At 39.4% G+C, this 27,285-nt stretch overlaps 2 protein-coding genes, 1 long non-coding RNA gene and 2 pseudogenes across 5 annotated transcripts; all 5 read left to right on the top strand.

Moving 5' to 3' along the window:
• The first annotated feature begins 158 nt into the window (after positions 1 to 158).
• On the top strand, positions 159 to 1,596 carry LOC147939193 (uncharacterized). Its single transcript, XR_015565809.1, has 3 exons — positions 159 to 234; positions 313 to 498; positions 969 to 1,596. It is a non-coding gene; the product is annotated as an uncharacterized LOC147939193 (long non-coding RNA).
• A 3,519-nt stretch (positions 1,597 to 5,115) lies between these two features.
• Positions 5,116 to 9,288, top strand: LOC104702131 (receptor-like protein 15). The gene is made up of 5 exons (XM_087464018.1): positions 5,116 to 5,649; positions 6,037 to 6,192; positions 6,368 to 6,442; positions 6,850 to 6,927; positions 7,024 to 9,288. The coding sequence occupies exons 1-5, from the start codon at positions 5,265 to 5,267 to the stop codon at positions 9,132 to 9,134; spliced, it is 2,805 nt and encodes a 934-aa protein (XP_087320144.1). The 5' UTR covers positions 5,116 to 5,264; the 3' UTR covers positions 9,135 to 9,288.
• A 5,539-nt stretch (positions 9,289 to 14,827) lies between these two features.
• LOC104713057 (receptor-like protein 14 pseudogene) lies at positions 14,828 to 17,185 on the top strand (annotated as a pseudogene). Its single transcript, XR_015565326.1, has 2 exons — positions 14,828 to 14,896; positions 14,996 to 17,185. The product of XR_015565326.1 is annotated as a receptor-like protein 14 pseudogene (transcript).
• Positions 17,186 to 18,082: 897 nt separating this feature from the next.
• On the top strand, positions 18,083 to 21,978 carry LOC104713053 (receptor-like protein 15). Its single transcript, XM_019229452.2, has 5 exons — positions 18,083 to 18,681; positions 18,947 to 19,102; positions 19,232 to 19,306; positions 19,429 to 19,503; positions 19,591 to 21,978. The coding sequence occupies exons 1-5, from the start codon at positions 18,309 to 18,311 to the stop codon at positions 21,759 to 21,761; spliced, it is 2,850 nt and encodes a 949-aa protein (XP_019084997.2). The 5' UTR covers positions 18,083 to 18,308; the 3' UTR covers positions 21,762 to 21,978.
• A 1,064-nt stretch (positions 21,979 to 23,042) lies between these two features.
• LOC104713055 (receptor-like protein 15) lies at positions 23,043 to 26,699 on the top strand (annotated as a pseudogene). Its single transcript, XR_015565959.1, has 6 exons — positions 23,043 to 23,125; positions 23,265 to 23,583; positions 23,750 to 23,899; positions 24,017 to 24,091; positions 24,184 to 24,258; positions 24,351 to 26,699. The product of XR_015565959.1 is annotated as a receptor-like protein 15 (transcript).
• Positions 26,700 to 27,285: the final 586 nt, after the last annotated feature.

The raw sequence follows: 27,285 nt of genomic DNA, 5'->3' as shown, positions 1-27,285 counted from the left end.
TATAAAATGCTACTTTACATTGATTCTACAAGACTTTTTTTGGATTTCTAGTTGAAAAATGTCTTCCTCAAAATCACAGCCTTTGAGGTAGAATTTGAAAGGATTTTAGAAAAAAAAAAATATATGTATATATATATATATATATATATATATATTTACTACTAGGAAATCAAAATTGAAGCAGAACCGACTCTTCCCCACTCATTTGCTCCAATCCCACCACCGATGAATGGGGTATTGTGTATTCCTCAATCCTCATCTCTGACTAGACTTCCTCTATCGTTTCTCTCTCGCCAATTGGAATGTTTACAGGTTCTCTCGGCAATTGGAATTGGGTCTTGGTCTCACGCTGATGTCAATAGGTGTTGAGTCTGATTCTGTTTCCAACAACGGTAGCTGCTCGGGCGAGTCAGAAGATCACAAGGACAAGACAACCAATCTTCCCCTCATTCTCAAGCAGGAGGTGATACCAGGTCCAGCTTATTCGCTACACAACAGGTCCAGCTTCTTCTCTCTTTTGATTCCTTGTTTTTGTTAATTCGTATTATCGTCCGTCTTCGGGATTTCGCCCAATTTCTCTAAATCTTCTTCTGGGTCAATTTTGTTTGCTGCCAAAAACTTAAAAGAGAAATCAGAAAGCTTATGTTGGTCGGTCCATTTCCTTTTTCCTGATTTCACCTTCTTTCGCTCTGTATTTGTAATTCCCCTTCCTCGCTTTGAGGCCTCTTCGCATGCTTTGCTCATTTCTTCTTTGGAAAAAAGTATCATTTCACTATTTTACTGGTCTTACCTTTCAAGTTTTGTCTTGTGGGTTCTTCTTGTATCTTCTTGTATCTTCTTCTGTCCATGTGTTTGTTGTAGCTTTTTAGGAGAATCATACAATAGGGGGGCTGTGTTGTAGTCTTAGAAAGAACAAGTATCTCATCTTATTATTATTGACTATTTTTGCTCATTTCTTGATACGTTAGGTGTTGTATTGATGTTCTTTGCGGAGATGTCTCCAGCAACTAAGTCTAAGTCAAAGGATAAAAAAATTGGGAAAGAAGCAGCTCACAAGGCATCACCAAAGCCTTCGCCTTCGCTTAATGGGAATACCAGTAGTATGGCAGCTAATGCTTATAATCCTCTTCTAGGAACATTTCAGGTTCTTGATTCTGTCTCCGTTGCTTCTTCTGACCCACTACTTCAGTATGGTCGTTTCCGCAGTATAGACCACGAGTCTGATGTGAATAATGGGGTTGAGTCTGATTCTGTTTCCAACAACGATAGCTGCTCGGGCGACTCGGAAGATCACAAGGAGAAGTTCACAACCAACCTCATTCTCAAGCAGGAGGTGATACCAGGTGTAGACAATGACAAGCGTGAGAAAGTTCGCCAAAAGAATGAGAGAAAACATCAACGCTAGGAGAGAAGGGCTCTGGAGTTGTATGACAAGTGTACCACATATCTCATGTCCAGAAAACTCGAAGCCCTTACACAACAGCTTGTCACTTTATAAAAAGTAGTCGTCTCTTTTTTTTTTTTTTTTTGGTAGGCCGTAGGGGATTAAATCCCCTACAATTTATTTAGAAAAAAAAAAAATTACAACGAAACAAAGCGTGGGATCGCAGTCCCATTAGAGTCTTCTAACAGAATGAAAGACAAATCTACCGGACAAACGTCCAAATAATGAAACCCAAGCGGTAAGGAAAACGCATAGTTAGCTAATCCATCTGCTAGACGATTAGCTTCTCTATGCACATGAGAAATTCGAACTGTCCAGTTCTTTACAAGAAAGCCATATCACAAACGCACTAGGAATGACAACAGATGAGAATTACTGATCCCTATCTGTAGAAAACCAACAACCACCTCAGAGTCCACCTCCAACTCAACACAGCTCATCTGACACTCCCAAGCCAGTACCAAACCGTAGTAAACCCCCCAAAGTTCTGCTAATGGTGCCGAACAAATACCAATATTCAAAGCAAACCCACGGCACCAATCCCCAGTAGTAGACCGCAAAACTCCTCCTGCAGTTGCTAACCCGGGGTTACCCCTAGACGCCCCATCGGTGTTAACTTTACACCACCCTTCCCTAGGACGGACCCATGCGATCAACCGCTCCACCCTACCAGGTCTTCTATCGCCCTTACTCGTCTCTAAATTTGCCTGGTAAACCTCCTTAGCATGTACATAAAGTAGTCGTCTCTTTTATGTACATAAAGTTTTTTTTGTGTGTTCCAAATCATTCTAAAATCACCTAAAATTTAATAATAAAATCTTACAGAATCACATTCATTTTCTTGTATTTTAAATATAAAAACCTTAAAAACTAATCAAATCTCCTAAAAACTCAATCAAATCTTTCAAAATTCTAAATTATTAAAATCCTACAAAATTCTACCAAATCCAAGTTCAATACCCCCTCTAAGAGTTTTCATTAATTGATTTTTTTTTTATTTATTTATTTATTTAATAAACAGAGTTTTATTATTAATGGGCCGTCCCTAACGGGCTTAGGCCTGCGGTTACAAAACGACAACAGTCACAAAACGGAGAATTTTTCGGCGAACAGAAACAGAAAAACAAGGTTGGTTCCAGGCGGTTAAACAGAGGCAAGGGATCATGCCTACTAGCACCGACGAAAGCAAGCCCCACCGTTTTGTGACTCCGCCGCCGGATCCGGTTGAATCCTATCGCACAACCTTCTCCAAGCGGCGATTCAAACCCACCACAAAGCTTTCAGAATAGGCCAATCCGTCGACTCTCCGCCACCCAATGAACATCGACTCCCCTACCTAGCAAATCGACGTACTCGGACCCAAGCCCTTGGACTCCGAATCTATGCAACCAGAGAAACTCTCCCGAGGCAAAAACGACTTCAATCCGGTCCGGTGGAAACAAAACATGGAGGTTAGAGAGAGGAGGTGGCTCAGATCAACCTCTCAACAACCATAACCCATGTAAGCCATCTAAGATCCTAAAAAAGGACATACAGTTAACCACCGAGACTTTCACCGGGAAACCCACCTATCCGTATGCGCCTTCCGCCGCTGCCGCAGCCACTAATCTTGACGGTTGAGCCGTGAAAGGCTTCTCTGCATATCCAATGGCGTTTTCAAACCAGGAGGAACCAGATCCGAAGCCCTTCGACCGCCGAGATAGGGCCACAGCCGTAACACATGCCGGAGAAACCACACCACTCCGGTGACGGAGAAGAAGTCTTACCTCTCTCTTGTTGCATCTTGAAACCCGAACCTTCACTGAAGCACATCCCAGCCTTACTTGACAAACAACAACAATCAACCGCAAAGCACCGCCTCGAGTGGAGTGAGCGAAGCCAAGTCCGATGCATGAGCATTTAACCATCACCGGAGATCCGAAAGAAACATCTCCAGTCCCTCACTTCTCTACCAAGCCAACGAACCCACCAGTGAGCCAGATCGACACCCGAAGTCTCGAGACCCAGATCTGCCAGATATAGTCCCAGAGTCGACGCCGTCCTCAAGCCTCTTCCTCGAGTCCTCACCAGCGATCACCACCACACGAGACTCCGCTTCACGCGCCGAGAAGCTCACCAGAAACCATCATCAAGAGAGACCCAAAACGAAAGCGAAGGATGGCTTTATAGAGGTGAAGCCGATGCCGGAAGGACAGAGAAACAGAAAGAAAGCCCTCTCCAGCGTCGGAAGGGCAAACCGAAGAGGCGAACGGCTTAGATCTAGGTTTGCTTTTAGAGAAAAGGGAGAGAAAAAGTTTTAGAGAGTGGCTGATCAAAACCGTTAAATTTTTTTCCATTAATTGATTCTTGGACTCTCTATTCATACATTTTGTATATTTTCTCGGGTGAACTTTGAATGTTTTCCACAGAATTTTGAACTCTCATAAACTTAAGAGAGATATGTGCAGTAAACTCACAGTCCCACATTGACTTTGAATTTCTTACGTTTGCTTTTTGTATCATATTTGAAAGAAAATCGGACAATTATTTATGTAATTAATTTACGCTTACTTATATTTAAGCTCATACATAGAATGATGTGTAGATAAAATCATGCATGTACTAAAAAATCATGATCCTGATTTTTGGATATTTCCATGTTGCTGAGCAAAAAGATTCTTCTCGGATAATTTTTCCATTTTTCTACAGAGGATGGAAAAGACCCTCGACTTGTCTGCCGACAAGGCGATATGCTTGTGTAATGATAAACAGCGTTATCACATGAGAACAGAAAGTCAATAATATATTGGCCCCTTTGCAAAATATAATTTATGTGGACTCAATCTTCTGTGTACTGTATACAAATATATACTATTACTTTTTCCAACAAAAAGATGGATAATGTTTTACAATTTGGATCCTTATAAAATATCAAGTATTTTTGTTAAAATGTTGTGGATCATGTATTATACAGTATATAATATCGTTGCGCCCTTACTGAGAACCAGGATTGATCACCATGGATTTAGGCACTGCTGAATACGACACACACTTGACACCCGCTAAACGAGTCTTATTATCATACGAGTCAAAGTAAAGACAATGATCACTCGCGCAGCGTGAGTAACGCTCCACATGTTTTATCTTCTAAAAATTATATTATCGGGTCATCTACTCGATAATATATCTCTTTTATCTTCTTTTGCTTTGTTGAAGCGTTTGCCAATAACGAGTAGATGACCCGATTAAACGAAGCCGTTTGATTTTGACTAAAACAATCCTAGCTCCAATCAAAGAGCCACCTCAGCAAGTCTGTAGGCTTTTTTCATCAAGTCTAGTTGTTGTTCATACATGTAACAAATAAAGCCAGCAGGTAAAAGAGAAAACGACTAAACGAAGGCATTATTTGATTATGACTAAAACAATCCTAGTTCCATTCAAAGAAAGCCACATCAGCGATTCTGTAGGCTTTTTCATCAAGTCTAGCTGTTTACATGTAACAAATAAAGCCAGGTCAAAGAAAAAAAACGATCTTCGCTCATGACACTTGCAATAAAATCATAATTCCAACGTGCCTTTCCTGTTTACCTTCACTTTTTTGCTTACAGCTAAGAGATTCCACATGAAATAAAGCTTGGTCTAAGTACATTTGATCAGCCTCACTACACGACTAGGACTTAAGACTTTGCAAATATACAATTATTCTCTTGTTTGAACTTTGGTGTTTTCACTGGGAATTTGAAATCCTTATAAACGTGGACGATATTTGGCATTGAACTCATTGTCACATATTACGAAAGTTTGAGTTTCTTATCTTTCGCTTTTCATATCATATTGCTATATGGAAGGGAAGATGTTTTGGGGAAAGTACTTGATATGGGTGATGTTACTGTTGGGGCAGATATGCGGATCCAAAAGCTGCATTAAAAAAGAAAGGAATGCTTTGTTCGAGCTCAAGAAATACATAATCTCACTTTCTGAAGAAGGAAAATCCAACGATCATCTCACTACTTGGACTAATGACACAAAGAGCGATTGCTGCATGTGGGAAGGCCTTAAGTGTGATCCTACTACCGGGCGGGTTATCCAGCTTTCCATCAGCCTACTGTACCTCAAATTCAAAGAGAGTGCTCTCCTAAACCTTTCTTTGCTGCATCCCTTTGAAGAAGTTCGAAGTCTAGACTTATCCGTGACTGAATTCAGTGGCTTGTTTGATGATGTGGAAGGTATACGGTATACCACGGTCTCTCCCAGGGTTTATTTTTCTTTTACCTCTTCTGGTCTCTGTTTGAAAACACTTTCCCCGGCATTGACAAGTTAGGCTTCTAATTAACCAAAAAGTTGATACCGTTTAAAATAAACGTACTTAGATTTTCACCTTCATCAAAAAGTTACAGATCTGTATTAAGTAACTTGCTGATATTGAAGTCTATGCCATGTAGCACGAAATTACATCCAATCACTTCATGCATTGCTTCCTTCCAAAATCCATACATTGCAACTCTCATAATCTTCATTTGCATGTACAACAAACAGAACTAAGATTATATTGAACTGATTAGAGTGAGCTATGTTATTTTCATATATTTTGTTAACAAGATTCTCGTTTGCAGGTTATAGAAGCCTAAGAAAATTAAGAAACCTCAAGACTCTAGATCTCTCTACAAATTATTTCAACAACAGCATATTTCCTTTCCTTAGTGCCGCAACATCACTCACAACTCTGTCTCTTAGGTCCAATTCCATGGATGGCTCTATTCCTGTTAAAGGTATATCTCTCCATCACTCCATGCTTATTGAATCTAATGATATATAGCTGGCCCATTCTTGATGATGTATCTTTTGCTAGCTAGATTGATGCAATTTAAAATTATTGTTATAACCTTTTTTTGTGTCATAAAATCAATTTGCGTCATTCTTATATTTGTTGGAATCCTTTTTCAGAACTTAGAGATTTGATGAACTTGGAAGTGCTAGACCTAAGTAAAAACAGATTTAACGGCTCCATACCAATACAAGGTTAGTTGTTCATAAAATTTAATTTTGTCTTTATTTTCGGAAGTGGGAATACGACTGCGAACATGTTTGGATTGGTTTATCAGTTTATGTATCACCCATGAGAGAGCATCATTGATAAGCACATGAGAGGCACATGTGAGGAGCTAAAAAAAAGGAATGAGAACAATGAAGAGTATAAATAGAGATAGAGTAGTATTGTAAACACTATCCTGTGTGATCATTTGTGTTGTTAGAGCTTTTGGCTCTGTTCTTAGGTGATGAGATTAGATAACTGTAACTCCAAGCTTATCAATTAGGGTTTGAGATTGTATTGTGGATTGAAAAGAGATAAGAAAGAAGAGTTCTTACCTTCAAACTTATCAATCATGCTCATATCTAAAGCTTTGTGTGATTTTGTCTTGTGGCAGAGTTCACTTACATGAGGAAGCTGAAAGCTTTGAGTCTAAGTGGCAATGAAGTTTCTGGATCAATTGATTGCAAGGCAAGTTTTCTCAAATAACTCAAAGTTTAACTGGATAAAGTTGTGGTTGATTCACGTTTAGTTAAGTGACTAAAACTTCTGCATTTGATTACCTTAGGAGTGTGCAAATTGAAACATATAGAAGAGCTCGATCTCAGTAAAAACAAACTTGTCGGTCAGTTTCCTTTATGCATAACTAGCTTGACTGGACTTCGAGTTCTTGATCTCTCGTCGAACAATTTGATTGGGAATGTACCATCTGCTCTCAGTAGCCTTAAGTCCCTTGAGTACTTATCGTTGTTTGATAACAACTTTGAAGGCTTCTTCTCACTTGGTTCGTTAACCAACCTCTCAAAGCTTAAGGTCTTAAAACTTGGCTCAACTTTCACTTCACTAGAGTTAGAAGAGTCTGACAGTTTTTGGAAGCCAAAATTTCAGTTGAGAGCTATTTCACTAGCAAGTTGCAATTTGGAGAAGGTACCTCATTTTCTCGAATACCAGAATGATTTGCGTCATGTTGATCTCTCTAACAACAAAATTGCTGGAAAGTTTCCTTCTTGGTTGTTGGAGAAGAATACAAAACTCAAGGTTTTGATTCTTCAGAATAATTCTTTTAGGAGCTTTCAGCTACCGCAATATGATCATAATCTCATTTTCCTGGATGTGTCACTTAATGAATTTGATCACCTCTTTCCTGAGAATATTGGGTGGATACTTCCTCATTTACAATATATGAATCTAGCAAAAAACGGTTTTCAAGGAAATCTGCCATCTTCTTTGGGTAACTTGAAAGATATTGAATTTCTGGATATATCTCACAACAATTTCCAAGGGGTGTTACCGAGAAGTTTCTTAGAGGGTTGTTATTCATTGCAAATCTTAAAGATGTCTCATAACAAACTAACCGGAGAGGTTTTCTTAGAATCAGCTAACTTTACTGGAAAAATTGGAAAAGGTTGGCAAAGCTCGAAATCATTGTATATGCTTGACATATCGAACAACAATCTCTCTGGTGTTATTCCAAGCTGGATTTGTGAACTTCCAAGTTTATATGCATTACTGCTTTCAAACAACTCGTTGGAAGGTGAAATACCTCTTTCGTTGTTCAACACAACCGATCTCAAGCTGCTGGACCTCTCTACAAACATGTTATCAGGTGGCATACCTTCACTTGTCAGTTCTAGATATCCAAAAGTGTTACTCTTGCAAGTCAATAATTTTTCAGGGGCTATTCCAGACACGTTGTTAGGGAATGTTAACATACTTGATCTAAGATATAATAGGTTTTCTGGGAATATTCCGGAGTTCATCAACACCCAAAACATCAATATTCTTCTTCTTCGAGGTAATCATTTAACAGGTCCTATTCCCCACCAGTTGTGTGGCCGAAGTTATATCCAACTTCTGGATCTTGCTAACAACAGACTGAATGGATCCATACCTTCATGTCTCGGCGATACATCATTTGGTTTCATGAAAGAAATTATCTTCGACATTAATTATGGTGCCGGCATTTTTTCCCTAGCAGGATCCGATATATATTTCAAATCTCTGATTGGGGAAGAACAGTTTCTGAAGCCATACGAAGTCTTCAACCAGATATTCAACCAGCTGAAAGTTGAGTTTGCAACAAAACACAGATATGATACCTACTTTGGTGGAAATCTCAAACTATTTTTTGGAATGGATCTATCAGAAAATGAATTCAGCGGTGAGATCCCAGTAGAGTTTGGACATCTTCTTAAACTAAAATCTCTCAATCTTTCTAACAACAAATTATCAGGTGTGATACCAAAGAGCTTTTCAGGCCTGAAGAACGTGGAAAGCCTTGATCTTTCTTTCAATAGATTACAAGGTCGAATCCCACCACAACTTACAGATCTTAGCAGCCTTGCTGTCTTCAATGTCTCATTCAACAACTTATCAGGAGTCATTCCAGAGGGAAGACAGTTTAATACCTTTGATACGGAAAGCTACTTAGGTAATACTTTTCTTTGTGGGCAAACAAACAAAATAAGTTGCAATGGTGATATTTTTCAAGAACCAGATAATGGAGTGGAAGCTGATGAATCCACCACAATCGACATGGAATCTTTCTACTGGATTCTTGCTGCAGCCTATGTGACAATACTTCTTGGGTTATTCGTATCACTCTCATTTGATTCTCCTTGGAGCAGAGTTTGGTTCTACAACGTTGATGTTTTCGTCCACAAGGTTAGGAAACTGTTGTGATAAATAAAACACTGCAGGTGCCTGTGATGTGCTTGTTTCATCCGCATATGTTGTTGTTGTTGTACTTCTCAAACTAGAAAACAGAACATAATTCATGTTTTTGGTTCCTCTGTACTGTCTTTTGTCTTTGAATAAAAGTAATGCGTCAAACATATCTTAGAGCTGCTTTGGTTGTTTCGTTCAATATATAATCTACAGTAGCACTTTAAATTTCTTCATGACACACTTCCATAGTAGGACGACCAGTCGTTCACCAGATCATTGTTGAATGAGAAGTCCCCCACGTTCAGATAATTCTCCCTGAAGGATTTCGAGAATGGACCGTTAAAATTTTTGACCAAAGATGTTGATTTTGTTTAAACCAAATTGGTGAATGTCTCTCTGCCCAATGGAGAACCCAGCAACAACAAAACTGGGGAAGTGTTTCTTTATTCCTGCTTGATCAGCTTCCACTGAAACTTCTAGAAAGCTTGCATGAACTAAGATCAACAACGGACTTTTGCATCACGTACGTGTCCAGTAAATGAAACGTACGTGTTCAGTTACCTACCTGCAACAGGGGATTTTGCCTTTGTTAGTTGTCTCTTCTCCTCTCGTCGATGGGCTCTTTACTCTATTTTAAAAATTTCAGTCATTTAGTGAAAATTATTTAACCACCTTTGTCCTTTTTAGTTAATATTATTTACAAAGTGGCCCCTCAGCGAAAATTGCAAACAAAACCTCCCTCTCCCTTTGCTCTCCCAAATAATATTATAGAGTTCCTCCTAAATTGCATCTTTCCCTTTATTAATGCCGCTACATCACTTACAACTCTTTTCCTTCGAAATATCTGTAAGGAAAGGCTTGTCTATTATTGAGAAGGATTTACAATATATATACATATGATCAGTAGGGTTTCACCATTACTATTTACACTTAAATCCTTTACATAAATAACTCTCCTATACGCCCCCTCAAGATGGAGGGAGTTTCTGCACTCCAATCTTGACATTAAGCTCACGAAATCGAGGACCCGGTAGAGGTTTAGTCAAAGCATCAGTCAGTTGATCATCTCCAGAAATGTGAGCAACACGTAGAACACCCGATTGAACAAGCTCGCGGACGAAGTGATAATCAATTGCAACATGTTTCATCGTTGTATGAAAAACCGGGTTTGCACAGAGATACGTAGCCCCAATGTTATCACAGTAAATGACCGGAGCAGTTGGTAACACAATACCCATTTCCTGAAGCAATGAACAAACCCAACGCAGTTCGGAAGCAGTATTGGCGACAGCTCTGTATTCAGCTTCAGTGGAAGAACGTGACACACTACGCTGTTTCTTGGAGGACCAGGAGATAGGACTGCCACCAAAGTATATAATGTAGGCATTAGTAGAAACATAGTTGGCTCGATCACGACCCCAATCAGCATCAGAAAACGCATGGACCGTGAGTGGCGCATCACGCCGAAGAAAGATACCAAGCAAACGAGTGCCATTGAGATAACGCAACACACGCTTGACTGCCTGCCAATGTGCATTCGTCGGTTTGTGCATAAATTGAGATAAACGATTTACCGAGAATGCAATATCAGGTCTCGTGAAAGCCAAGTATTGGAGACTGCCAACCACCATTCGATAATCTTTGGCATCTGCAAGCGGTGTACCTGATAGCACGGTAAGTGTCGAAGAGGAGGACATAGGCGTGGAGACTGGTTTGGACTCAAGCATATTCGTCTTGGCTAACAAGTCAGTTATGTATTTGCGTTGCATCAGATGCAGTCCTTTTGAAGTTCGCGTTGCCTCGATTCCTAAGAAATAACTCAATGGACCAAGATCTTTAAGAGAAAACCGTTGGGCCAAAGAGGCATGGAACGCCTTCACCAACGAAGTCGGACCTGTAATGATAATATCATCTACATAAACAAGAACATAAAGATAAGTATGACCTTGTTTGTAGATAAACAGAGAATTATCCGCTAACGACGTCTTGTAACCAGACTGTAAAAGAAATTGGCGAAGTTCTTGGTACCACGCCCTAGGAGCCTGTTTTAAACCATACAAGGCTTTCCTCAATCTACACACATGATGCGGTCTATCCTTATCTACAAAGCATGGAGGTTGAGAAACATAAACCTCCTCTTGCAGAGTACCCTGAAGGAATGCATTGTTAATATCCACTTGCTGAATTGCCCAATTACATTTCACCGCAACCTCAAGAACCATACGTATAGTAATAGATTTAATTACCGGACTGAACGTCTCAGAGTAATCAATGCCATATTGCTGATTGAAGCCGCGAGCGACGAGCCTGGCTTTGTACCGTTCAATAGACCCATCTGACCGATACTTCAAAGTAAAAATCCACTTACAACTGATGACATTCTGATTTGGCTTGGGAGCTTCCATATCCCATGAGTGTTCTCGGATTTGTGCTTTAATCTCTTCAGCCATTGCATTCCGCCAATTTGGATCTTTGAGAGCCTGGGCAACCGTTGTCGGGATGATAGGAAAGAGAGCAGCTGTGAGACAAAGTTTTGTTTTTGGTTTGGAAATATTATTCTTAGACCTTGTTTGCATCGGATGTAGATTGCGTTGCGGTGGTGGTGACTGAACTTGGTCCGAAGCCGTAGTACCAGTGGACGGCGAAGATGAGGAAGACGGTGATATCGGGATAGATTGTGAAGACGATGAGGAGGAATTTTCATCTGGGCCTCGTGATATTGGACTTGATAGTGCTGGGCTTAGAGGTGGACTCCTTATTGGGCTTTGTTGGGCCAAAGAAGTTGAATCATGGACACGTTTACTTCGTGTTTCATGATCAAGATCAGGCGAAGCTGTTGACGACGGTGAGTGAGATGTCGAGGACGAGGCAGGGTCCGACGATGACAGCGGAGACCTTGGCGGTGTAACGGTGACCGGCGGAGCTGACGAGTGAGAATCTGAACACGAAGGCATGGGAGGATGAGCGATCGGAGACGACACAGGTGCTAGCGGAATCACCGAGTTCCAGTGAGAAGAACCGGCATCGTTTGACGCCGTAGATACCCGAGAAACACCAGTTTGTGTAGCAGTGGCAAATGGGTAACACGTTTCATCAAACTGGACATGACGTGAGACATACACACGTTGAGTCTTGACGTCTAAGCACAAATATGCACTTTGGGTGAGAGAATACCCAAAGAAAACACACTGTGTGGACCGTGGCTCAAGCTTATTTTGACGATATGGGCGCAACCAAGGGTAACAGGCACACCCAAATATGCGAAGTTTGAGATAATTGGGACTCGTCTTGAAAAGCCGCATGTATGGAGAATCACCGTGAAGGACATCGGTGGGCATCCGATTGATCAAGTAGACTGCCGCCGCAAATGCATAAGGCCAATAAGAACTTGGGACTGACGCATGACTAAGCATTGTAAGTCCTGTCTCCACAACATGGCGATGCTTCCTTTCAGACACACCATTATGTTTAGGTGTATGCGGAGGCGTTGTAAAATGCGAGATACCATGGGTTGCCAAGAATGATCTCAAGGCAATAAACTCACCACCATTATCCGAGTAAAGAGTTCGGATTTTGGTTTGAAACCGATTCTCCACTAGAGCTTTAAAAGCTATAAAAACATCTTTGACTTGGGATTTTTGTTTGAGAGGATAGAGCCATGTGTATCTTGTAAAATGATCAACTAGAACCAGATAGTATTTGAAATTTTCAGTGGAAAGAATAGGAGCTGACCACACATCAGTATAGATATAGTCGAGAGGGTGAGTTGAAATAATAGTGTTTAAAGCAAAAGGAATCTTGTGACTTTTATTGATGAAACAATCTGAACAAGACAAATGAGTTTGTGTGGGTGAAGAGAGAGGTAAAGAAAATTTTGAAACACAAGATTTTAAAACTGAAAAGGAAGGGTGACCAAGTCGAAGATGCCAAGAGGAGAGATCGGTTTTTGGTGAGACTGAGGCTGCAAGAACATTGATCGAATTATGAAGAATCGGCCACTCATACAACCCATTTCTAGTTCTGCCTTGGAGTAACTTGACCCCCGTGTTCAGATCCTTCACCTGAAAATAAGCAGGGAAAAAGGCAACCGAAACGTTATTAGCATTACACAACCTATATACAGAGATAAGGTTCTTGCTAATATCCGGAACATATAACAAATCGGTTAAAGCAAGGTGACGAGAGGGTGTAGGAAGTAAACCAGAACCCGTATGTGCAATCTTAAGACCAGAACCATCGGCAATTGCAACCTCCTCGCCCCCGGTGTAGGGCTGATGAAGAGAGAGGTTAGCAAGATCAGAGGTCAAGTGATGTGTGGCACCACTGTCCATGATCCAGTTGGACGGATTGTACGGAGGAACGGCAACAAGATTGGCACGAGGTTGCCACGACATGTGCGGTGAATAGCCACTGTTGGAGGATTGGGAACCGGAGGACTGTAACTGGGAGCACCTCCGTGCACTATGGCCGAAGACACCACACAACTGACAACGACCTTGGTAGCCACGGCCTTGAGATCCACGAGGATATTGTTGTTGACCGCGAGAGGCATAACGGTTGGAGTGACGACCATTGTTGTGATTACCATTGTTTTTGTAAGAAGCAGCGTTTGCAGTGACTGGAACAGACAACGATACACTACCTTGGAAGAGAAGTTTCAACTCATAGTTGATTAATTTCTCATGCAACGCCGTTACGGATGGAGGAGTGTCACGGCCATCGATCTGATCAATCACAGGTTTGTAGTCTTCCGGAAGCCCAGCGAGAATATAATCAACCTGCTCTTCAGGTTCATAAGGTTTCCCAAGAAGAGCAAGTTGATCAAACCGATTGACAAAGCCCTGAACATATTCATCAACTGATCGAGAGCCCTTCTTCCAGGTACGGATTTGTTCACGGATCTGCTTGATGTGTCCCCAACTTGGGCGAGCATAGGTGGAGGAGAGGAGACTCTAGATCTGAGCAGAGGTAGCGGTTTGAGACAAGATAGGCTGGACTTCAACAGATATCGCACCTAGCAGAGAAGAATAAATGAGTTGATCTTGTCTCTCCCATAACGTGTAGTCAGGATTCACCGTAGTGGCACCATTCGTGGTGACAGTAGAGGCTGGAGCAGCAACAGAGCCGTCAAGATAACCAGCTAGGCCGTAACCAGCCAGCAGAGCCTTAACCTGACGATTCCACATCAGGAAATTGGAAGCAGTGAGTTTTGTCACGTTTGACATGTTGACGGTGTGAAGCGTGGTGGTGTTAGAAGAGTCAATGACATCAGAAGGAGAAGACGCCATTATAAGAGATGACAAAGAACAGAGAGAAGAACGAAGAAGAAGAGAGGAGGCGGCGAAAAAGAGAAAGAGAGAGCTAGGTCTTTGGATCCTATAGCTCTGATACCATGTAAGGAAATGCTTGTCTATTATTGAGAAGGATTTACAATATATATACATATGATCAGTAGGGTTTCACCATTACTATTTACACTTAAATCCTTTACATAAATAACTCTCCTATAATATCTACTTGGATGGCCTTTTTCCTTCTAAAGGTTTGTTTTTCCATTTGTAACGAGGTCCTTCCTTCTAAACCTACTTATCGATCATGATGTATATTTGGTTAGGCTGTTTGATTTTTGTATTGCAGTCTCTGTAACTTTTGTATGCCTTAATTTCAGTTCTTACCATTCTTATATTCTCTCTTCGACTCCCTTTCAGAACTTAAAAACTTGACAAACTTGGAACTGCTGGATCTGAGTCGTAACGGATATAACGGTTCCATGCAAGGTAGCATCTTCGTCAGTTTGTTCTACAGAGTAGTACTTTAACTGATTTAACTCCGTATACATAATTCAGTTGTTTTTGTGTCTCTTTGTCGTATGGCAGAGTTTACTCACCTGAAAAAAGCTAAAAGCTCTCGATCTAAGTGGCAGTGATTTTTCTAGTTCAATTGAATTGCAAGGCAAGCTACTGTTTTGTTAACTTTTAAACTCTTAAGAATAGAGATCAATATAGAACAAACTGACGTTGCAGCTTAGAGAAAATCCCTAATTTTCTCATCCACCAGAAAAATTTGCGTCTAGTTGATCTATCCAGCAATAGATTATCCAGAGACATTCCTACCTGGCTGTTGGAGAATAATCCAGAGCTTAAAGTCTTACAGTTGCAAAATAATTCATTCACTATCTTTCAGATTCCTACAATAGTGCATAAGTTGCAGGTCTTGGATTTATCATCAAATGATATCACCGGAGTGCTCCCTGATAACATTGGCCTTGTCCTTCCGAGGCTGTTACATATGAATGGCTCTGATAATGTGTTTCAAGGGAATCTTCCATTGTTCATGGGTGAGATGAAGAACATTGTATTCCTGGACTTGTCTTATAATAATTTATCTGGAGAGCTACCTAGAAGCTTATTCACAGGTTGTTTTTCACTAACAATCTTGCTGCTCTCTCACAACAGATTTAGTGGCCATATTCTTCCGATAGAAACTAGCCTAACTTTGTTGATCGTTTTGAGGATGAATAACAACTTATTCACAGAGGAGATCGAAGTTGGTTTGCTTACCTTGGTTAATTTGTCAATATTTGACGCATCAAACAATCGTCTCACAGGTGCTATCCCAAGTTCGATGCCCGACTCATCTCATCTAATTATGTTATTGCTATCAAACAATCTATTGGAAGGTACGTTGCCACCTTCTCTACTGGCCATTCATCATCTTAACTTTCTGGACCTCTCTGGAAACCTATTATCTGGAGACTTGCCGTCGTCAGATGTTAATTCTATGTACGGGTTAAAGTTATTCCTACATAACAACAGCTTCACGGGACCACTTCCGAGCACTTTGCTGGAAAAAACTAAGATACTTGATCTGCGGAATAATAAACTGTCTGGAAGTATCCCACAGTTTGTCAGTACCATGAACATGAGGATTTTTTTGTTGAGGGGTAACAACTTAACAGGATCTATTCCAAAGAAACTGTGTGATATGACCAGCATCAGACTTTTAGATCTTTCGAACAACAAGCTCAATGGCGTCATACCTTCATGCCTTTATAATCTATCAACTAAACTGGGAGAAGAGGAACCATTGAGTGGCTTCTCTGTGGGTATTGGTTTTGGAGATAGCCTTGAGATGGAATTTTACAAATCCACATTTTTGGTAGATAAGTTCATGCTATACTATGATTCTATATCTCTGAATGTTGAAATCGAATTTGCAGCGAAGCAAAGATATGACTCTTACGGCGGAGGAACACTTGATTATATGTATGGGTTGGATCTGTCAAGCAATGAATTAAGTGGTGCTATCCCTGCAGAGCTTGGAGATCTCTCGAAACTAAGAGCCCTGAATCTATCTCGCAATTTCTTGTCGAGTCGTATACCGAGTAGCTTCTCCAAACTGAAGGACATTGAGAGCCTTGATCTTTCTTATAACATGTTACATGGAAGCATTCCTCACCAACTAACCAACCTCTCTTCCCTTGCTGTCTTCAACGTCTCTTACAACAATTTATCCGGCATCATTCCTCAAGGAGGACAATTCAACACCTTCAACGAGAACAGCTACTTAGGAAATCCTCTTCTCTGTGGATCACAGACCGATAGAAGTTGTGAAACTAAGAAGAAGACAAAGGAAGCAGATAATGGAACAGAAGAAAGAGAAGATGATGAAGCTGCTATTGACATGTTGGTCTTCTATTGGACAACTGGTTCAACTTATGTGATTGCGTTGATAGGCATTCTTGTACTTATGTGCTTCGATTGTCCTTGGCGTCGAACATGGCTTCACGCAGTGGCGGAGGCACATAGAGTGTTATGGGTGCAATTGACACCAATCACATTTTAAAATTGTTCTAATTTACACCAAATTTCTAAATACATATCAGTTTGAACCCAACCAATTATGATTTTGAACCCATCAAACGATTTTTCTAGATCCGCCACTGGCTTCACGCTGTCAATGCTTTCATCACCTCTACAAAAAGTATGTTTTCTTGAAATCATGTCAGCTTAGTTCTTGATGTATTCCTTATTCAAGCAAAAAGCTTAAATACATTGTGTTTCTGTTACATGTGCTTTGGATTTTTGCCAGACATGGCTATCTGAATATATGTATGGACTGAATTTCCTTATGTATATAATTACGTACAATAGCAATAAAAAAAAGTTCTATTTGCTTTCTCTAACCAAAAAAGAAGCTTAGTCCTCAGTAAAATATGGTGATTGTATCAATATTCTAGTTGTTCTTCACATCCGTTATCTTCTTCTTTCCCGCAATACATCCTCGGCCCATAATCGAAATTTTTCTACGTGGACTTTGTAATTCTGTCGCCGACGTGGAGACGAGGAGAAGGGCATTCCCATCCCTCATACTGGTATTGGGTGTCAAAAAAGTTAAACAATAATATTTTAATTTTGAATTTAATTATTTAATTATTTTTTGTTTTTTCAACAAATCAAGAGATGACAGCTGTTGTCTTATTTGTTCTGGGCAGAGACACTCTTCACACATCTTTCTACCCTTTTCTTATTTTTTTATTTTTTTTATTTTTTTGATCCCATGTCAAAGATGTGCAATGGGAGTGCTCTAGAGTATATTAAAAAACTTTGGGACAAAACGACGACGCTTTCAATTTTTAGCTTTTTAAAGGCTTGTGATGTATGTAACCAACCTAAGAGAGCCACACATCATCAAACTCCATTGACCGTTAAGAATTTTCCTCAAGTTTAGTGGTTGTTCATCAGAATTCAAAGGTTATAAATTCATTCACTGTATAATTTCGTGGTGTTAAGCCTAGCAAAAAAGTCTTAAGTCTTTTCTAGCAATTCTTAATTTCCATAACTTAATTGTAATGGTTACTGGTTACTACAAATCAAGACCTTCATTAACTTGATTTGACTTATTAGGTGGTATATGGGACTTTACACCTCACATATATTGTGACTGTTTTCTACGAAGACCTTGACTCGTTCTATATCATACCAGTCAAAGTAAACGATAGTGATCACTCTGTTTAGGCATGCCACATGACTTTAAAGTGTTTTCATCAACAGAGATTTCCATTTGTTATAAAATTTAGATCTCATATCTTGTTGAATTCTTATAACCTTGGAAGTATTTGCATTGAACATCTAAATCTCAACCTTGCTTTGTCGAAGTTTATTTCATTTGCTTATTATCTTATCTGCAATGGAGGGGAAGCTTATCGTGGGAAAACACTTGATATGGGTGATGTTATTGTTGTTGGGACAACTACATGGATACAAAAGCTGTATTCATAAAGAAAGGAATGCTTTGTTGGAGCTCAAGAAATACTTCATCCCAATTAATGGATCCCACTCTGTTCTCACTACTTGGGTTAACGACACAACGAGCGATTGCTGTCATTGGGAAGGTGTCACGTGCAATCATACAAGCGGACGGGTTATCGGGCTTTCCATTGATTGGATGTTCAACGGAAAGAGTCATCTCCTAAATCTTTCTTTGTTGCATCCCTTTGAAGATATTCGAAGTCTGGACTTATCCGGATCCAGGCTCAATGGCTTGTTTGATGATGTGGAAGGTATACCAGAGTTTCTTTAGTGGTTAATTATAGCTTCTTCTTTTCTTTTCTTTTTTTTTTCCTGCGTTAGGGCTCTGCTTCTGTAAATGATTTAGATGGAACAATCTTAGTTTATTGTCTCTAATTCATGAAAGTTAATTATTTGTTTCTACAGTAACTTGCTGATGTTTTGTCGTCAGTTTTTGTCCTAAGTTGCATGTTGTTATCCACGTGCATTGAGTAACATCTGTCATCATTATATGCTTAGCATGATTTTATCTTGCAGGTTATAAAAGCCTAAGAAGATTAAGAAACCTGGAGATTCTGGATCTTTCTTTTAATAGATTCAACAACAGCATCTTTCCTTTTCTTAATGCCGCTACATCACTCACAACTCTGTTTCTACGGAGTAACGACATGGATGGCCTTTTTCATGTTAAAGGTGAGTTTTAACATATGTATCTATCATGCCCTATTAGTTGATGATGTATCTTTTGCTGAATTGTTTTAACTCTTATTATGTCATTAGTTCAGTTTGCATCATTCTTTTATTCCTTGACCTCCCTTTCAGAACTCAAAGATTTGAGAAACTTGAGACTCTTGGACCTAAGTGATAACATATTTAACGGCTTCATACCAGTAAGAGGTATGTCCATAAATACTTGCTTTTCTTTTCTAGGTTGCAAAATTTGGTTTGATTTAATAGACTCGCACGTACAATCATTAGGCTCATTTAATGATGCTTTCTTTTGTGTGGCTTCGTGGCAGACTTACCAGCCTTACGGAAGCTGAAAGCTCTAGATCTACATGGCAACCAGTTGACTGCAACTATGGGATTGCAAGGTAACAAATTATTTACTTTTGCATTGAGTCTAGTGATTAATTCACGTTTAGTTAATGTGAATAAAAGTTTTGCATTGATTACCTTAGGGATTTGCGAATTGAAAAATTTGGAAGAGCTCAATCTCAGTGACAATTATCTAGAAGGTCAGTTTCCTTTATGTATAACTAGATTGATTGCACTTCGAGTTCTTGATCTCTCATCGAACATATTGACCGGGAAACTACCATCAGCTCTCGGTAGCCTTAAATCCCTTGAGTACTTGTCGCTGGTTCATAATGACTTTGATGGCTTCTTTTCTCTTGGTTGGCTCGCCAACCTCTCAGAGCTTACGGTGCTCAAACTTTCTTCAAAATCCAACTCTCTTCAAGTAGAGTCAGATAAATTTTGGAAGCCAAAATCTCAGATGATTGCTCTTGTACTAAGATCTTGCAACTTAGAGAAGGTTCCTCATTTTCTCCTACACCAGACGGATTTGCGTCTAGTTGATCTTGCAGACAATAAAATTACTGAACGTTTTCCTTCTTGGTTGTTGGCGAACAATACGAAACTCGAAAGGTTGCTTCTACAGAATAATTCCTTTACAAGCTTTCAATTACCAAAATCTGCTCATAATCTGCGTTTCTTGGATGTGTCATTCAATCAGTTCAATCATCTCTTTCCAGATAACGTTGGGTGGATACTTTCTCATTTACAGTTTATGAATCTAGGGTATAATGGTTTTCAAGGAAATATACCATCTTCTCTAGGTAACATGAAGAGTATTGGACATCTTGATCTATCTCACAACAGTTTTCACGGGAAGCTACCAAGAAGTCTTATAAAGGGTTGTTATTCCTTGTCAAACTTGAAGCTATCACATAACAAACTAAGTGGTCAGATTTTCCCACTCCCAGGATCAACAAACTCCACTTTTCTATCTGTGTTGTCTTTGGATAACAATCAGTTTACAGGAGAGATTGGAAAAGGTTTGCGGACCTTGAAACAGTTGGATCTGCTTGACATTTCCTACAACAATCTCACAGGGGTTATACCAAGTTGGTTTGACGAACTTCCATACATAAGCGCACTGTCGTTTTCAAACAACTTGTTGGAAGGTGAAATACCTATTTCGTTGTTCAATATATCCGGCCTTCAACTACTAGACCTCTCTGCAAACAGATTATCTGGGGGCATACCTCCACACGTCAATTCCACAGATGGGCTAGTGTTACTCCTGCAAGACAATAATTTATCAGGGGTTATTCCAGACACATTGCTAGCAAATGTCAATATACTTGATCTGAGTAATAACAAATTGTCTGGAAATATTCCTGAGTTTGTCAACACCGAAACAATAAGAATTCTTCTTCTTCGAGGGAATAATTTGACAGGCCGTATACCTCGCCAGCTGTGTGCCGGCATTCAGCTTCTGGATCTTGCTAACAACAGACTAAATGGATCCATACCTTCATGTCTTAGCAATGCATCATTTGGTGTGGAAGTAGACTATCATGCTATTGATCTTCGTTCTACTGAAGCCTTGCATTTTTCTTATCTGAAAATGGACTACACAGAAAATATCGGTATATATGTCAAATATCTGCTTATGCTAGACCAGGTAATGAGCGACTACTATGAGGGAGGCACCCAGACAACTATTGAATTTGCAACGAAACACAGATATGATACTTACATGGGAGACAATCTCGGATTATTGTTTGGAATTGATCTCTCAGAAAATGAGTTAAGCAGTGATATCCCAACAGAGCTTGGACATCTTCTGAAACTACATGCTCTCAATCTATCTCACAACAACTTATCAGGACTGATACCAGAAAGCTTTTCAGGTCTTAAGAATGTGGAAAGTCTTGATCTTTCTTTCAACAGATTACAAGGCCGAATCCCATCACGATTAACAGATTTGAGCAACCTTGAAGTCTTCGATGTCTCATATAATAACTTGTCAGAAGTCATTCCACTCGGAAGACAATTTAACACCTTCGACACGCAAAGCTACTTAGGTAATCCTCTTCTTTGTGGGAAACCAACCAACACAAGCTGCGAGAGGAATAACGTTCAAGAACCAAATAATGGAGTGGAAGCTGCTGATGAATCCACCACAATCGACATGGAATCTTTCTACTGGAGTTCTGCTGCAGCCTATGTGACAATACTTCTTGGGTTACTCGTATCACTCTCTTTTGATTCTCCTTGGAGCAGAGTTTGGTTCTACAACGTTGATGTTTTCGTCCACAAGGTTAGGAATTTGTTGTGGTAAACTACTGCAAGCGCTAGATGCTTCTTATGTGTTTGTTTCATAGTCATGTCCATCTGTTGTCGTTCTTATGAAACCTCCTACTTTGTTTCACAAACTACAGCATGCCTTACGATTGGTTCTCGTGTACTCTGTCTTTGTACAAGTGTAATGTCTTAATCATATCTTGGAGCTTGTTTGCTGTTTAGTTCAATACATAATCTCTACTGTAATACAAAAAGATGCATGAAACAAACTATCTCAAAGTAGAGAAGAGCTCACAAGCGCCCAAAAATGAAACTAAGCATAGAGAATTTCCCATTAGTTCTCATAATTGTCTATAGATAATCTTTACATAATTCACAGTTTTTTTCCCACAGAGCAAGTTGAATTAAGCAAGTAATAGTGTAAAACGCTTATAAGCATGGAGGTATTTGGACTTATAATATTAAACTCACAATTCAATTGAGGGGAAGCCAGCTTATTATGGTTCAGTCCAATTTCTATGTGTAGGCTCAGATTCATGAATACAAAAGATTGGTTGGACAACAAGACATACCCGGTGGGAAGAAAGTTCACTTGGAACAAGAGAGAGACAAATATTAAGCCAAGAAAGAAAAAAATACAAAACGTCGTTGCTTTTAACAGTATCACCTAAAATTAAGCTTAAACGGCGGCACTCGTCTACCCTCTCCACAGGTATTGGTTTCTTCGTCTCACCATTATCTTCATCTCCCTCCGCTCTTTCTTTTCCTGATCATCTCCTTCGACTGCATGACATCGGAGCTCGACGAATCAGTAGTCTTCGTCTCCGAAATGTTGCTATTAAAAAAGATGCCGTTTTCAGAATCAACCCCTAGTTTTTTTTAGGCGCAACCAGTCCGAGAGAGCCACATCATCAACTCCGTGACCCCCCAGCGCAAGCACCTCTAGGTCTAGTCGTAATCCTAAGGTTAGCAGCACTAACTTAGTACTTACAAGTTGCACTGAACTATAATTTCTTGGCATTCTTAGTATAAAATTCTCTTGGGGAACATTTTAATTTTCTTATTTTTCTTAATAACTTTTCTATTAGTTTTTCTAAATCATCACTTTCATATGGATTGTAATTTGTTGGTATGCAATTAAAAGAAGAAACTAGAGAGTTAAAAACTAGAGTTAGAGAGTTAGATAGCCAAAGATAGTGTAGTTTGTCAAAAATAATAGTGCAAAGTAGAAAGTGATAGTCAGAGGAAATATTCATAAACGAGTTGAAAATTTTTACTCGTATTTTGTCTTTTTTTTGCTTTAATGATTGGTGAGAAGAAAACGTTTTCCCACTTCACTTCCACTATTTGGTTAACCAGTCACAACCATGATATAAAGCTTGGCCGAAGAAATAAACAATGGTAACCACACATCTTTTGTATGAGTTTCTCATTTGGTTTTTTTTATCTTTTTTTTTTTTCTAATCTTATTTTACAAATGAAAGGGGAGCTTATCTTGGGAATACACTTGATGATATGGGTAATGTTACTGTTGAGGCAGCTACATGGATACAAAAGCTGTATTGAGAATGAAAGGAATGCTTTGTTGGAGCTCAAGACATACCTGGTCTCAATTAGTGAAGAAGATGGATCCGAATATGTTCTCCCTACTTGGACTAATGACACAAAGAGCGATTGTTGTCGGTGGGAGGAAATTAAGTGCAATCGTACAAGCGGACGGGTGATCAGTATTTCCTTTGGTGGGCTGTACCTCGAAGAAAGTCCTCTCCTAAACCTTTCTTTGTTGCATCAGTTTGAAGAGGTCCGAATTCTGAACTTAACTGGGTACGGATTCAGTGGCTTGTTTGATGATGTGGAAGGTATTACTAGTCTTTCCCTAGTGGATTAGTTTTAACATTTTGCTTTGCATTGCCACTTTGATATTACAAAGCTTAGATATTTCTCTGTTTCTGCATTATCTCCGTTGAATAATATAAGAAATAAGTTATGTAATCACTCTATGCTGATCAATATTCTCGTCTGCAGGTTATAACAGCCTAAGGAGATTAAAAAAACTTGAGATTCTGGATTTCACGTTAAATGATTTCAACAGCAGCATCTTTCCTTTTCTTAACGCCGTAACATCGCTTACAACTCTTTTTCTACGGAATAACGTAATGGAAGGACCTTTACCTGGTAAAAAGTGTGTGTGTTTGCCATGTTGTAACTAGCAATACCTTAAATTAACTACTAGATGTATTTAAGTTCTTTATAGTTTTGATCATTCTTATATTCTCCCGGATTTCCTTTCAGAACTTCAAAATCTGACAAACTTGGAACTATTGGACCTTAGCAGTAACAAGTTTAATAGCTCCATATCAGTACAAGGTAGTTCAAAACCATTTTTATATTTAGTTTGTGTCCATAGATGATTGTCATTCTTGAGGTGTTTACCTTTGTATGGCTTTTTCTTGTGGCAGAGTTACCTGTCCTGACGAAGCTGAAAGTTCTAGACCTAAGTGGTAATGATTTATCTGGCTTAATGAATTTGCAAGGCAAGTTTTCTCAATTGTTTCACTTTCTGATAGAGAATTGTGGCAAAATCACTTAAAATAAGTGATTAAAATTGTGCATTTGATCATTGTAGGGATTTGTGAATCAAAGAACATGGAAGAGCTCGATCTCAGTAAAAACAAACTTGTAGGTCAGTTTCCTTTATGTTTGACTAGCTTGACTGGACTTAGAGTTCTGGATCTCTCATCAAACCAATTGACTGGGTTGGTCCCATCTGATCTTGGTAGACTTGAATCCCTTGAGTACTTATCTTTGTCTGATAACAACTTTGAAGGCCTCTTCTCATTTGGTTCGCTCACCAACCTCTCAGAGCTTAAGGTTTTCAAAATTTATTCAAAATCCAACTTACTTCAAGTGGTGTTTGAAAGTTCTTATAAACCAAAATTTCAGTTGAGTGTTATTGTACTACGATCTTGCAACTTGGAGAAGGTTCCTCATTTTCTCCTACACCAGACAGATTTGCGTCAAGTTGATCTCTCCGAAAATAAAATATCTGGCAAGTTTCCTTCATGGTTGTTGGAGAACAATAAGAAACTCGAGGTTTTGCTTCTACAGAAGAATTCTCTTACGATATTTCACCTACCGAAATCTTCTCATAATCTGCTTTTCCTGAATGTGTCAGTTAATGAATTCAGTCATCTGCTTCCAGAAAATATTGGGTGGATACTTCCTAGTTTACGGTATATGAATCTAGCTAATAATGGTTTTCAAGGGAAGCTGCCATCTTCTCTTGGAAACATGGAAGAGATCGAATATCTTGATCTATCTCACAATAGTTTCCATGGGAAGGTACCAAGAAGTGTTGCAAGGGGTTGTTATTCCATGACAGCCTTGAAGTTGTCACATAACAAACTAAGTGGAGAGATTTTTCCAGAAACAGTACACTTTACTGATATAACGACCTTGTCTATGGATAATAATTAGTTTACAGGAAAGATTGGGCAAGGGTTGCGGAGCTTGGAATACTTGAGTATGCTTGACATATCGAACAACAATCTCACAGGTGTTATTCCAAGTTGGTTTGATGAACTTCCATCCTTATCTGCACTAATGCTGTCAAATAACTTGTTGGAAGGTGAAATACCAGTTTCTTTGTTCAATATGTCTAGTCTTTGGATATTGGACCTTTCTGCAAACAGTTTAGTAGGGGACATACCTCCACATGTCAGTTCTAGAACTCTTATGGTGTTACTTCTACAAGATAATTATTTATCAGGGGTTATTCCAGACACGTTGATAGGAAATGTCAGTATACTTGATCTGAGAAATAGCAGGTTGTCCGGGAATATTCCAGATTTCATCAGCACCCAAATCATCAGTATTCTGCTTCTACGAGGGAATAATTTAACAGGCTGCATCCCCCAACAGGTGTGTGGCCTCAGAAGCATTCACCTTCTGGATCTTGCTAACAACAAATTGTATGGATCCATACCTTCATGTCTTAGCAACATATCATTTGGTTTGGGGAAAGAGGATACATTCTATGGTTATGATACTGGCGTTACTTCTACTTCCAAAGAAGATGACCGGATATATTTCAGATCTCTGCTTATGCTAGATCCGTTTAGTATGGAATACAAGGATGACACATAGACGAAAATTGAATTTGCAACAAAACACAGATATGGTGGAAATCTCAAATTATTATTTGGAATGGATTTCTCAGAAAATATGCTAAGTGGTAACATCCCGGTTGAGCTTGGAGGTCTTCTGGAACTACGAGCTCTCAATCTTTCCCACAACAACTTATCAGGAGTGATACCAGAGAGCTTCTCAGGTCTCAAGAATTTAGAAAGCCTTGATCTTTCCGTCAACAAGCTACATGGCCAGATCCCACAACAACTAACAGATCTGAGCAGCCTCGCTGTGTTCAAGGTCTCGTATAATAACTTATCAGGAGTCATTCCACATGAAAGACAGTTTAACACCTTCGATACACAAAGCTACTTAGGTAATCCTCTTCTCTGTGGACAACCAACCAACAAAAGCTGTGACAATGATAACATTCAAGAACCAGATAATGAAGTGGAAGCTGATGAATCTTTAATCGACATGATGTCTTTCTGTTGGAGTGTTGTTGCAGCCTATGTGACAATACTGCTTGGGGTACTCGCATCTCTCTCGTTTGATTCTCCTTGGAGAAGAACTTGGTTCTACATCGTTGATGCTTTCATCCACAAGGTTAGGAATTTGTTGTGGAAAAACACTGCAGGTGTTGGATGTTTCTTTATGTGCTAGTTTCATTGTTGTACCCATCTGCTGTTGTACTTCTCAAATGATCCTGCTTTGTGTCACAAAACTAGGAAAATGACTTATGTTTGGTTCATGGGTACTGTCTTTGTCTTTAAATAAAATGTAATGCCACAAACATATTTCTACTCAAACACAAGAAGTTGCATGAAGTCATCTTAAAATAGAAAAAGAGTGTACACTGACTGAAAAATAGAATATAGATACAGAGACTTCCTGTTAGACTCTTTCTTCCTTTAAGAATCTCAGAGATGTATCTATGATCGATGGTATGATCTGTTTTCTCACAGTGATCCAGTATAATCTTGGCAGGCTTCATCATGGCTAGAGTTTAATCGTCTGAGCTTTAGAAGTAAGTTCTCAACATTCTGAAGCTTTTTACGGTTTATCTCTGGAGAAAAGCTTCTGAGAAACTGTAAGCTGGATTCCACTGGCCGTCACAATGTTCATCGCCATAGGCATGGGAAACATTACTTGTCACATGATCAGTTCTGAGTCAAAAATGTAAGAAAACTGAACTGAACATTATGATATTCTTTTTTGTAAAAAAAACTTTCCCAAAGTAAACAAGCTACAGACAGATGTAAGAGTTTGAACTCTTGGTCATAGAACCTTAAAGTGACTTTGATCTTATAGTTCTTATCTATGCCCATATTCTCAGAGGTTGATGACCATGACGATTGAGGACATTCAGATAGAATCCGTTTGTTACTAGTTCAGTGTCTCTGTATATGGAGGCGTCAAGAACAGAAATATGA

This window comes from Camelina sativa, chromosome 9 (genome assembly GCF_030686135.1).
Source record: "Camelina sativa cultivar CO46 ecotype springtype chromosome 9, ASM3068613v1".
In the NCBI taxonomy this organism is placed as follows: Eukaryota; Viridiplantae; Streptophyta; class Magnoliopsida; order Brassicales; family Brassicaceae; genus Camelina; species Camelina sativa.
Note: the sequence above shows the minus strand (reverse complement) of the source record. Positions and strands in the feature narration are given on the sequence as shown.